The sequence below is a fragment of the Haliotis cracherodii genome, unplaced genomic scaffold, assembly GCF_022045235.1.
Source record: "Haliotis cracherodii isolate W230 unplaced genomic scaffold, xgHalCrac1.p SCAF_23, whole genome shotgun sequence".
Taxonomy (NCBI): domain Eukaryota; kingdom Metazoa; phylum Mollusca; class Gastropoda; order Lepetellida; family Haliotidae; genus Haliotis; species Haliotis cracherodii.
The window spans coordinates 8,751,301-8,765,004 of NW_027266279.1; the positions used below are offsets into that span (position 1 = coordinate 8,751,301).

Sequence of the window (13,704 nt, forward strand, 5' to 3'; positions counted from 1 at the left end):
TTAAAATGTTGAATTAAATAAAGTAATTAAATAAAGTAAAAGAGGGTATCAAACATCTTGGGTCATTTCTTTTGTCTATAATAAGACAAGTCCATTTTCATGATAGGGGTTAATTACCTGATTAACATGTGCAACCAGGTATGACCGTGTTGTTTTAAGGTGTCTCACAACTGGGCTGTCTTACTAATGGGAGGAGACCAGTGAGATACTCGAAAAATACTTTCTCACACGACAATTCCGACGATGCCAAGACACCACGTCATAATGGTGAGGACAGGATCAGTATTTAGTTTGATAATTCATTTGTTCAAAATGAAGCTCATGTCATGATAAACAGTCTAGGGGAGATCACTCTTCTAACTTTTCTTTTCTTCGATCTTTGACGGTAAAATTAAGCATTAAAAATTAAATTAAAATTAAGTACAATCACTGGTAATATTTCAGAAAATATGAAAATACCTCTTCCAGATTCACCCCTATCACGATGCTTGGTGTGACCTCCCAAATTAAGCCAACAAAATGGCGTCAGGCCCCGCTCGCTCTCTTATGTCGGGGGCGGTGGGGTAGCCTTGTGGTTAATGCGTTTGCTCGTCACACCGAAGGCCCAGATTCGATTCCCTATATGGGTACAATGTGTGCAGCCCTTTTTCTGCTGGATATTGCTTTCCTCCCAAATTAAGCCAACAAAGTGGCGTCAGGCCCCACTCGCTCTCTTATGTCGGGGGCGCTGGGGTAGCCTTGTGGTTAAAGCGTTTGCTCGTCACGCCGAAGACCCAGATTCGATTCCCTATATGGGTACAATGTGTGCAGCCCTTTTTCTGCTGGATATTGCCGGAATGCCAATTTCTAAAGATGGCGTAAAACTATACTTACTCATTCACACTTTTGCTGTCAGCGACCCCGGGGTTAAAGAGTGTAGGGTAGGCGATCTCTTTAAGTTATTAAAAACAAACCAACGCAAAGCACGGTAATTCCTATGACAATAAATAGTTTTATACAATCACTAAAGAAGGTCATAAATCACGTGTTCATGCATTCTATTAACCGATGACTCAGAGTACAGAAATATATAAACGTCACATGGAGTCGGGACATTGAAGTAGTCCGAAACTTCAGATCCCGTAACTGGCGTTCTTTAAAAACTTTATTTCACGAACTTTGTGTGTTTTGATAGTGTCACGGACGCATACTACTTCCTGTTCACTGTCAACTCTACTTTGCGGATTTCTCAAGGAATACTATCACGCAGGAATACCATTATAGTCGCCATAGAAACGTGGCCTGAAGCTTCGGGCTACTGATGTAAGGCAGATGAAAGTAGATACATCGGTGATGTCAAAATGTCGCTATATACGTAGAACTGAATATTCACAACACCTGGCTTATAAGTCATTGTTCACATAGGCAACAGTCCTGGTGCCTAGCTTTGCGTCATGATTTGGTGTCGAACCGTGAACCTAAACAACTTGACTGCCCGACACACATCACCACGGGTTCGTCGATTTCAAATAGGGGAGTTCCACACGTTCGTTTGTGATTGTTAAGAACTTGATATGTATTCTTTAAATTCATTCTTCTTTAACTTCACGGTCAATCTGAATTCAAAACACCCACCCAGAATCACCATGACCTTTTCTGGCAGTTCATGTCCGTATGTGATCAACCTTCAAGTCACCTGTTTTGTCATGTGATCAGTAACCATCAAGGTGTTCTTTCTCGCCTTCACACAACATGGACTAGCTCAACAATATACAGACAAAACAATCGTAACCTGGTCGGAGACCATGTTGTATATCACCAGCAGCCGGAAAGAGCAGCAAAGGTTGATCACGTGACAATCCTTTCACAACCTTTGGGGAACCGCGATACGAGGTAAATGCAGCAGTGTTAAACGACGTGCCAAGTCACGTGATCTTGAAATTGTTTCTGCTCAGATTCATGACAAAATGTCAAAGAGGTAGTGACGTCACATGTCCCGGCATGCACTGCTAAACGCCGAAGAGAATCCCAGTAAAGTCTGATCCGTTCTGTATCCTGACAACGATACCGGAAGAGTTATCCATGTAGACTGATGCATACTGCCCGGCCTGAAACGAGAACGAGGCTGTAATTTAAAGCGGCGCTGACAAATCTGAGAAGAGTTCATTCTTTAAAAAAAGAGAGACCAAACTGATAGGTACAAATGAAGTATCCAATGTTTGCTATTTACTCGGCTTTTGGCCAAGAAAATTTACTTTGACCTTTTCCTTGATATTCCAATGACCTTTACATGACTGACCTTCAGTTCCAACAGTCCACTAACGCTGGTTGTGAAGAGCTTGCTGTTGGTCTCGAGACCCGTTACGTACTCGAGGGACCTGAAATGATTAAACAGCAACAGTAACAGCGGGGGCACAGCCGCAACAGCGTCGACACTTATAGTTCCTTACAAGTTAAACACTTTCAGGTGGCTCAGTGGCAAAGGCGCCACAAACCGTTGTGTAGACTTGCCTCCCTAAACCGAGCTCCGCTGATGGCAGTTTCAAATCCTAGATTTGTTCTGATTATGGTCCTGGATTTGCCAGCACCAGTTTCTGGGTTTCACAAAACGGTAAATAGTTAAGACCATGAGCACGTCTCTCCCCAAATCAATCTGGCACTCCATGACATAACTGAAATAATGTTCAAAGTGGCGTCACTTACTGTGACTACCAGAGGCACGGGTGGCCCAGTCGTCTAAGGCTCCACAATTGGTTGTCCAATGTTGCGTCCCTTGGACGCACCAGAAACGTATGATCATGAGAGGAAACCTGGTTCGCCCCGATTATGTATGTTGGTTTATCAGCACCATACCCGTGCTGGTGTGTTTCACGAAAGTGGGACAAGTCTGAAACCTGCATCACTTCGGGCTTTCCTCCACCATTAAGCTGACACGCCGCGATATAACTAGAATACTGTTAAAAACGGCCTCAAACCAAACTCACTCTGATGGCTGGATGCCAAAGTACATGTACAATCGCCCCCATCTTCCCGAGGCAAGTGAGTTAACTGACTTTAAAGTCCAGTTTCCACCCTTGCCGAACTAGGCTGGAATTCCTGGGCTCGATCGTAGCGACACCAGTGGCTATTACGAGTTATGTCCTTTCTATGCCTCTCCTATTGACCAATCAGATTCCACCTCTCGTATCACTTGCATTTGCTTCAAACAAAACGGTGGCGCCCAGTAAAGACGATCTGATTGATAATCAAGATCTATATTGTGATAAAATGAGTCTTACATCGCGAATTGCATCAAATCACGTGAGCACCTTAATTAAAAGCATGAAAAGATTTAGAAAATATCTGTTGACAACGAGTTAGCGGTGCACATGCTTTGCAAATCCTGCAGTCGACCGAAATCTGCATGACAATTTATGAACCAGATTTCGATTTCGTTGCGCGATTTTGATTGGACTATGCATAGACTCGTTAGTCCAGCCAAAATGTAACTCCATAATATCAGCCTAGTTCGGCAAGGGTCGAAACTGGACTTTTATAGTGAGTTAACTCACTTGCCTCGGGAAGATGAATCGCCCCAGAATTTACCGTCCCAGTCAACTCGAAGTCAGTATGCTGTCTGTGCGTGGGGCATTCATGTTAAAATGTAGTATTGTATCTCAGTCCGGACTAGTACAAGTACGCAAACACACCAAAGCACGTCGTTATACAAGCGCAATAATCTGCAATGCGACGTAAAACCATATTTCACCTCACCTCATTTCCAGGAAATGATTTTAAGGACGCTTCTCTCCCCAATCATGAGCATCGATCCACGCAATTTGGATACGATGACATGCATCAACCAAGTCAGCGAGCCTGACCACCCGATCCGTTAGTCGCCTCTAACAACAAGCTTAGTCGCCTTTTACGGCATGCATGGGTTGCTGAAGACCTATTTTAAGAGTAATGAAAGTACGATGATTTTCAGATATGATTCTACTTACGTGTTTTTCTGGCACAACGAGTCTATGCAGACTTGGACCTTGATGTTGTCCCGCTTCCTCAAACGTTTGCTGCCTCGACCTTTCTTCTTGATTTGAATATGCAAATTAGCAGCAAAGTGGTAGACCCCATCACGCGGTGCCACAAAGCGGCCGTCTCGGGCGTTGAAGACATCCCCTCTGTGGAAAGCCCCGCCACCAAACGGCTGAAAGCATATGAATAAATAAACTAATATAAAACAAAATGTATTGACTTACGTATCGCAGACGTTACGTCATTGCAACGCAAAACACTCGGTGTTTTAAGGAAATCAAGGTTCGTGACGTTATGTTCATGTCCGAACTGGGGTACAAGTGAGTATAGTTTTACGCCGCTTTCAGAAATATCCCGGCGTGGACACAAGAAAAGGGCTTCACACATTATACCCATGTGGATGATCGAAACCGGGCTCTCGGCGTGACGAGCGAACACTTTAACCACGAGGCTACCCCACCACGCTAAGATATGTGTATTCTGATCAGTATCGAATACTGTCTATCATTATGGAAGCAATATGCCACGCAAGAGTAGTGATCTCTCCATACACCACCCTTAGAAACATGCTGTCCCGAAAAGTTCCGTTTGTTTGTCCTGAGGCGCGACTGTGCTTGAAGCGAGAGGAAACTAACGGGATCGGGTTGTCAGACTCGCTGACTTGGTTGATGCATGTCATCTTTACCACATGGCGTAGATCGATGCTCATGACTTCAAGCATTGGATTGTCAGGTTCAGACTTGATGATTTTCGGATCGCCGTCATATGGCTGGAATAATGCTGAGTGCGGCGTTAAAAGTTTGCATTGTATATTTGTGTGATGTTTTCACTTGTGGACCATTCTAACCATGAAGACCGCCTCCGTGGTCTAGTGGTAGATCATCCGCCAGGAGAGCGGAAGATCCGGGGTTCGATCCCCGGCCGCGTCATACCAAAAGACGTTAAAAGATGGTATTTGTTGTTACCCTGTCTGGCGCTCGGCATTAAGGGGCTAAAACAAGGACTGGTCGGCTCGGAGTCAGTATACTGTGTCTGAGTGGGGTATTCATGTTAAACTGCGTCATGGTATCTCAGTGTGCTAGCACTATAAATCGGCATCAGTTCGGACTAGTACAAGCAGCACCACATACACACACACACGTGCATGCACGTCGCTATACAAGTGCAATAATCTTGGACGCGACGTTAAACCCAATTTCACTTCACCTTCTTTACATGTGTCGAGACGAGTTCTGCGGGTGATATGTTATTGGAACAATCCGCTTGATCTACTTTTAGCCCATAACTGTATTTGTTTTGTTTAACACTCGCACTGACCGAGGTAGTAATGTTATATTTGGGTACAAGTATTTGTGTCTAATATTCACTCAAACTTCGATAATGTTCAACTCTTTGCCTTTAGCATCTTCAAAGTCGAGAAAGACCAACATGGGGCGGGTGATGACCTAGAGACTGAGACGGAGGAAGATGCTGTGAAATCGCGTAGTCCGTAAAAAAACCTGCTTGACAACGGTATAAGGATCTACACCGAAACGTCCCTTTTTACAGTATTAAAGAAGTTGGTATCCATAAAATTGTGTCTACCTTGTCATCCGTCAGCTTCTAAGTAATGCCTATCACACAAAATGTAGTCCGTAAACCCGAGACCCGTGAAGAATCTGGGATAGAATAGGTCTTCAGCAACCCATGCTTGCCGTAAAAGGTGACTATGCTTGTCGTAAAAGGCGACTAACGGGATCGGGTGGTCAGGCTCGCTGACTTGGTTGATGCATGTCATCGATCTCAATTGCGTGGATCGATGCTCATGATATCAATCACAAGATTATCTGGTCCCGACTCGATTATTTACAGACCGCCGTCATATAGCTGGAATATTGCTGAGTGCGGCGTTAAACAACAAACCAACCAACCAAACCAACCGTTAACCCGAAATGTTCTGACGCAAACAAGTTTTCAAAAATGGTAGTGGTCAAGTGGTTGCAAATTCATTTTATATCATTTTATTATTGAACCAATTTATTTTTACACTAAGTTACCCAGCCATAGATTACTGTTTACAAACTGGAATGAGTGCTGGTTATATAGACGAAAAACCAGTTCTTTCATTTTTTCATTACTTAAAAAACCATACTTGGTATAGTTTCTTTTGCCCCTCAGTGACAGGTGACACCATCGCTTGTTTCAATCAAGGAACGATGTAATAAGACCTCGTGTCAAACCGGCCGTTCACACATGTAGTCACATATTCCCGCATACCTACATATTTATCTATTTAACTTATATTACCCGGTTAGCGAGTACGATTCAGCAAGGTCTAGAGCTGACGTAATACTGTTGAACTTCCACTCACATATTACATGCGAGCTAATATTTGTTTAGCACGTTTGGATTGTATACAAACATGCAGCGCAACCTTTCGTCGGTCAGTGTTCTATTTTCGAGCACACACGAGCTTCCCGTTAACGACAGCGTGTCTCTCATAAAGAAGGGTGCTTTACCAACCACTGGTTTCAATTTACGGTATTTAAAACTCTCCTTAAACCAGCATGGCTGCCCCTCCCTGCTTGCGATGTTGAAACACCTGCTTTATGACGGATTTTTACCTTTAACGAACGCTTCCTGGTTTGCACGTGCAGTGGGAGATAACTCGTCACGGGGTTGAAATTGAAAACCGCTAATGACATACTGCGCAGCTTACACTAATGACTGGTTTTATTTATGAAAAGCCATTTTTTGCTATTTATTGAAGATTTTTTCACATCCCCGAGTGCTGCAAAATTGTAAATGCAGCGTTCGTCACATGTAAGTGAATTGAAGAGGTGTTTTACTATATGTCCAGGTTTTGTTCATTGATAATTATGTAGTAATTCATTCTCTGCGGGCGTTTTGAAACATATGTGAAAAACACTTATGCTTATCAGAGATGGTTTAAAATGTGAGTAGCCAGGGCTGACCTATTTCTGTCTGGCCATTGACATCGTCATGTGCACTTAAAAATAATCGTCAACTTCGGCTCTAACGAATATACAGCCATGTCGAAGTCAGTTACATGCAATAAACAATAAAGCGTCGTGATATCGCTAGTGGTATGGGTAGCCAAGTGGTCTAAAGCGCAACCACTTGCTGTAAAGAGCTGTGTACCCTAGTCGAGCCAGGATCCACTTATCTTTGTTCGAAAGTCAGATTCACCCCGGCTGTGACCCTTGGCCTGTTGGCACCATACCCACACATTGACATGGTCAACGTCTTAGACCTCGCCCATCTGAGTGCCCCTTGCCGCACACAGAGTTGTACACGTGACATACATTAGAACTGCCACCAACAACGTATCCCGGTTCGTATTACAACGCACCCCGGTTCGTAAAACAGCGTATCCCGGTTCGTAAAACAGCGTACCCCGGTTCATAAAACAACGTACCCCGGTTCGTAAAACAGCGTACCCCGGTTCGTAAAACAGCGTATCCCGGTTCGTAAAACAGCGTACCCCGGTTCATAAAACAGCGTCCCCCGGTTCGTAAAACAGCGTACCCCGGTTCGTAAAACAGCGTATCCCGGTTCGTAAAACAGCGTACCCCGGTTCATAAAACAGCGTACCCCGGTTCGTAAATCGTTTTGTTCATAATCAATCGGTGGCCTGTCTGGTCCAGATTCAATTCGATCATACATCATTCTCGGCACTTAACGGAAGCGTTCTTACAATCGCACAGAAGCGCCGAATAATGCCAATTAAAATAAAACAGCCATGACGTCTTACAGGGACAGGGTGGCCTGAACTCAAAATCCCCTCAGCCCGCCTCGCGGTTCCACCTTGTCTGGTGTGTCAGTAATCGTTATTTTCTTCAAACTTTATTTTTCTATATGAAAGAGGCTTTGAAAGGTCTGTCATAAGTCAAAGACACGACTGTTGGCGGTATTCAAACAATATGGGAGACACATGTACGAACCAACACTCACTGATCTTCCCTTCATTCATCTCAAACACACTCTCTGTACTAATCTATCCTTCGTCCAGGTCAAACACACTCTCAACACTGATCCATCCTTCATACATCTCGAACACACTCTCTGCCCTAATTGATCCTTCATTCATATCAAATACACTCTCTACACTAATCAATCCTTCATTCATCTGAAACATACACTCACTACACTAATCAATCCTTTATACACCTTAAACACACCCACTACACTAATCAATCCTTCATACATTTCAAACACACTCTCTACACCGATCAATCCTGCATACATCTCAAACACACTTTCTACCCTAATCAATCCTTTATACATTTTAAACACACTAATCAATCCTTTATACATTTTAAACACACTCTCTACCCTAATCAATCCTTTATACATTTTAAACACACTAATCAATCCTTTATACATTTTAAACACACTCTCTACACTTATCAATCCTTTATACATTTTAAACACACTCTCTACCCTAATCAATCCTTCATACATTTTAAACACACTCTCTACACTAATCAATCCTTCATACATCTCAAACACACTCACGACACTAATCAATCCTTCATACATTTCAAACATACACACTCTACACTAACCAATCCTTCATACATTTCAAACATACACTCTCTACACTAATCAATCATTTATACATCTTAAACACACCCACTACACCAAGCAATCCTTCGTCCACGGTTAACACACTCAATACACTTATCAATCCCGCATACATCTCAAACATACACTTTCAACACTAATCGATCTTTCATCCATCTCAGCTGGCACACTCACTACACTAAAGATTCCTTCATCCATCTCAGGCACACTCACTACACTAAAGATTCCTTCATCCATCTCAGGCACACTCACTACACTAAAGAATCCTTCATCCATCTCAGGCACACTCACTTCACTAAAGAATCCTTCATCCATCTCAGGCACACTCACTACACTAAAGAATCCTTCATTCATCCCAAGCACACTCACTACACTAAAGAATTCTTCATCCATCTCAGGCACACTCACTTCACTAAAGAATCCTTCATCCATCTCAGGCACACTCACTACACTAAAGAATCCTTCATTCATCCCAAGCACACTCACTACACTAAAGAATTATTCATTTGCAGCCCTCTAAATCAATCATTCACAGCCCCCTCAATCATTCATTCATACACCATCAATCAATCATTCAGTCACAACTCTCTCAATAATTAATTCGAACCCTCTCAATCATTCATTCACAATCCCCCCAATAATTAATTTTACAACCTCAATCATTCATTCACAAGACTCCCAATTATTCATTTACAACCCCCTCAATCATTCATTCATAACTCCCTCAATCAATCATTCATTCACAACCCCCCAATCAGTAATTTACAACCCCTCACTCAGTAATGTACAATCCCCCAATTATTCATTTTAAACAACCTCAATCATTCATTCACAACCCCCTAGTTCAGTAAATTACAAACTTCTCAATCATTCATTCACAATCCCCCAAATAATAAATTTACAACCCCTCAATCATTCATTTACAACCCCCTCAATCAATAATTTACAACCTCCTGAATCACTTTCACAGCCCCCTCAATCATTCATTCACAACCTCCTCAATCATTCATTCACAGCCCCCTCAATCATTCATTCACAACCCCTTTAATCATTCATTCACAACTCCCTCATTCAGTAATCTTCAACCCCCTCGTTCAGTAATCTACAACCCCCTCAATCATTCATTTACAACCCATCAATCATTCATTTACAGCCCCATCATTCATTCATAACTCCCTCAATCAATTATTCATTCACAACCCCTTCAATCACTCATTCACAGCCCCCTCAATCACAAACCCCTCAATCATTCATTCACAACCCCCTCAATCAATCATTTAACCCCGTGCTTTGGTCTAGCGTCCAAGACAGTGATGCAGGTAAATCACGTGGTTCAATTACACATTCACTCACATATTCATTCACTCGATTGTTGACGTGTCCATGCATCGTGTTTCCCTGGTAACTGTCTGTCGATATGTCCATCAACCATCTACCCTTTGTCAGTAAATTGTAAAATGTTGCTTAAACTATTATTTTGTCGTTAATCAATCCAGTGATTTCTCCAACATCCGCATTAGATTTGTTTATGTATTACATCAACATTTCAAAGGCCAACGTTGGTATCAAGTTGAGAAGGGTTGCCTCGGGCACATGGATAGTTCTATCAAACTCTCCGCTAGCCATGGCTCTTATCACCCCCATGTGTGAATTACCAGTGTTTTATTGGGCCCTTCACATCCGACAGCCCTCGTGGCTGGTACATGTTCAAGGGCTATGTAGAGAGGGGCTACTGCTGCCTGATTTATAAGCCCTCTGTGTAATCCATGTATCTGGCGCAGTTGTTGATCTGTTACGATTGAGAAGAGAAACCTGCTAAGCTTCAGACGGAGTGATTATTTGCAAACTAACGCAGGCATCGCGAAAATGGATAGCGCTTCTAAAAGTACGCTTCGCCAATGTTGTCGATCCAATCCTGATCCGTTCCCAGAGGTCCGGATCACCATTTGACACAACCGTCGCGCGTCACGTGCTACCGATCCTGAGCGGAAGTTGCTGTAGACACGCGCAGATCGTGAACCAGCAGATTGGACTGGATTTTATAGACACTTAAGGTTGTAAATCTTCGTCAGTGTGCGATTCGTGTCACAGAGGCGAGATGTTCCGATTAACAGTGTGGCAACTCGACCGCACTCACATGCTTTACAAATACACAGTGTAGCATGGCAATGCCAAAATAATCTACTTTTACAACGATTGTTCCAGTTTTGCAAACAAGTATGGCGCCACTGACTTAATTTCTGAAAGTTTCTACTTCGTTTGAGAACTATATTTATCAACAAGAGCAAACACTTAATGCACTGCACTGAACACGCGGAAAGTGTGAACTCTCAACGACATAAACTTTATAGTCAAATCGTTGTGCCTTTATTTTCTTTTAATACTGACAGTGAATTTGAACCAAGACCACAGACGTTGTGAGAAGCAGTCTCGCTGCTGGCACATACACCGGCGCCGCGTAGGAATCAGGGGAAGTTCTCGAAGCGCCAAATTCAAGTGAATTACAAGGAGCACAGCGCTTTTGACTTAGACACTCTATCCAATTATATTTACTGAACAAAAGTTCCTGTGACATTGAATAAGATTTAATGCAAAGTTATGTTTTTTTTTACAAAATCTGAAACAATTTCGATACGCAACAGATAAAAGACTCCTGTAAGTGTTCAAATGGTATAATTTGCCATACTGACTTCAGAAAATGCATGATTTCATAAAATAACATGAACATGCCAAAATGTCAATTTATAAATCAATAGCGTGTGTGTCCACCTCTGGTTGCGATGCAAGCAACACATCTTCGTCTCATGGAATGGACCAGGCGTCGCCCAAAGTCCTTTCGGATATCTGTCCATATCTGCTGGAGCATGTTTCGAAGTTTTTGGAGTGTCTGTGGAACACGTGGTTGACGTTAAAGGCGTCGATCCATCTCATCCCACATATGCTCGCTGGGTGAGAGATCAGGGGAGCGAGCCGACCAGGGGATGACATTCACGTTGTTTTGTTGAAGGGAATCCTGAACAAGGCGAGCAATATGAGGCCGGGCGTTGTCATATTGAAAGGTAATGCCTGGGCCATGACGACGCAAAAACGGTAGAACAACAGGGCCGATGATCTCGTCGCGGTAGCGCTGTCCATTGGGAGTTGCCTCTACCACTATCAAACGGGTACTCTGTCTTGCTGTAATCCCACCCCATACTATAACGCTGTCGCCCCCGAACCGATCTTCTTCCATGACACAATGATTGACGTAACGTTCACCTCGACGTCGGTACACTCGAATCCGTCCATCGCTGTAGCTGAGGTGAAAACGAGACTCGTCAGTGAATAGAACTTGTCCCCACTGCATGGCCGTCCAGCGTAGACGCTGTCTGCATCATTGTAAACTTGCTTGACGGTGGCTTCCTGCCCAAATGGTACGTCTGGCGGGTCTTCTGGCGATAATCCCTGCACATCTGAGGCGACGACGTACGGTTTGTGAAGGTATTCGTCGAAGGCCAGGGATGCTTCTTGCAGTCACTGTTGCTGGCTGGAATCGATTTCGTAGGTGTGTTGTTCGAATCCAGTTGTCTTGATTATTGGTTACGCGTGGCCTGCCACTCCGAGGATGGTCTCTGACTGCATTCGTCTGTTGCCCACGTTGCCATAAACACCAAATGGTGTTTCTGTGCACGTTAAATTGTCTTGCAACATCACGTTGACTCGATCCTGCTTCAAGCATACCAATGGCTCGCATACGCTCATTTTCGGACAGGCGTGGCATTTCGTAATGTTGAATAATTGCGTTATTTTGTTGTTTTTTCTGAGTGGTTGTTGTCAGCACGATGCTAAACAATGCATATGGAATCCCGTTAACGCACGTTTTTATATCCATTCGTGGGTAGTGAAGTGCATGGGGCTTGCATAAAAGTCAACTTTTGCATGGAATGCATGCTTTTCTGTGGCAGTTGCGTTTTTGTGACTTGATTCCATACATGTACTACAATATTGAAATACTTTACTTGTTTGAAAAATACACTAAAATATTGGTGTCACAGGAACTTTTGTTGTTGAGTATATATGACATACATTTTCATAATTGCTCTTGCGTAATTGCAGTTCAGTATGATAGTACACACACACACACACACACACACACACACACACACACACACACACACACACATTATTATTATTATAATTATTATTATTTACTGTTGAAATGGGTGTATTGTTATGTTATATGCTAGTCTTGTCATGTGGCCAGTGGAATATGATACGACGGTAATATGATTACGTAACACTGAGCACGGGCTTCACACATTTAGTTCATTTGAAGAATCGAAGCCCTTGTGAGTGAGTGAGTGAGTGAGTGAGTGAGTGATAAGGTTTGACGGCGCCTTTAGAAATAGTACAGCGACATCACAGGAAAGAGTCCAGAGCTGAGGTGCAATTGTTGCAACCATGTGGGGAATGAAACCCGGGCTTTCGGTGTGACGAACCAACACTTGAATTACTTCGCTCCCCCATTTCGGACCCTGGGAGGGGATCAAACCTTACAATTTTTTATGTGTATAACTCAAAGCAATCCTAAGGTGGACAAACATCTGTGATCCTCCGACCACTTATTGGGATAAGTTAGGCATCACCTGTCTATAACACCAACTGGTCCCGTGGGGTAATTTCCTGCATTCATAAAACATAACCTGAAACGGATTGTACACATTGTTCCCATTTGGGGAATCAAACCCGTTCGTGGCGAGCGAACGCTTTAGACACGAGGTTACCCCACCTCTAGCCCATCCTTAAGACAATTTTGGCCATGGACATTTTCTAAAATCTAGATAAGAAAGAGTCACCTGGTGAAAATTTTTCAGCTCCATAAAAGTCCTCCGAGCAACGATGATGTTACTGCGCAGGCGCATGTGGAATGCCACTGTGACCCGTGGTACGAGCAGCACCTCATCCACTTCCGGTGGTAATACGTAACTTCCGTTTAGGAGGGAACTACAGGCTTCGCACTGCAACAAACAAAATAATCTGATGGTTTCACTGAACGTCAATGTTTAACAAAATATACCAGAGAATCAATACAGATGCATACGATCAGCTACAATTTACATTTATCTCCTGTCTAATATTGTGATG

At 43.1% G+C, this 13,704-nt stretch overlaps 1 protein-coding gene across 2 annotated transcripts in view; it reads right to left on the reverse strand.

The window, feature by feature from the left end:
* Positions 1 to 1,013: 1,013 nt before the first annotated feature.
* Positions 1,014 to 13,704, reverse strand: part of LOC139471683 (adipolin-like) — a 70,933-nt gene continuing 58,242 nt past the window's right edge. For both annotated transcript variants that reach the window (XM_071254134.1, XM_071254133.1), the window contains exons 5-8: positions 13,416 to 13,577; positions 3,963 to 4,165; positions 2,279 to 2,357; positions 1,014 to 2,087 (exon numbers count right to left, since the gene is read on the reverse strand). In XM_071254134.1, coding sequence (XP_071110235.1) covers positions 1,989 to 2,087; positions 2,279 to 2,357; positions 3,963 to 4,165; positions 13,416 to 13,577 — 543 coding nt within the window. In that variant the 3' untranslated portion in view covers positions 1,014 to 1,988. The remainder of the gene's footprint in view (positions 2,088 to 2,278; positions 2,358 to 3,962; positions 4,166 to 13,415; positions 13,578 to 13,704) is intronic.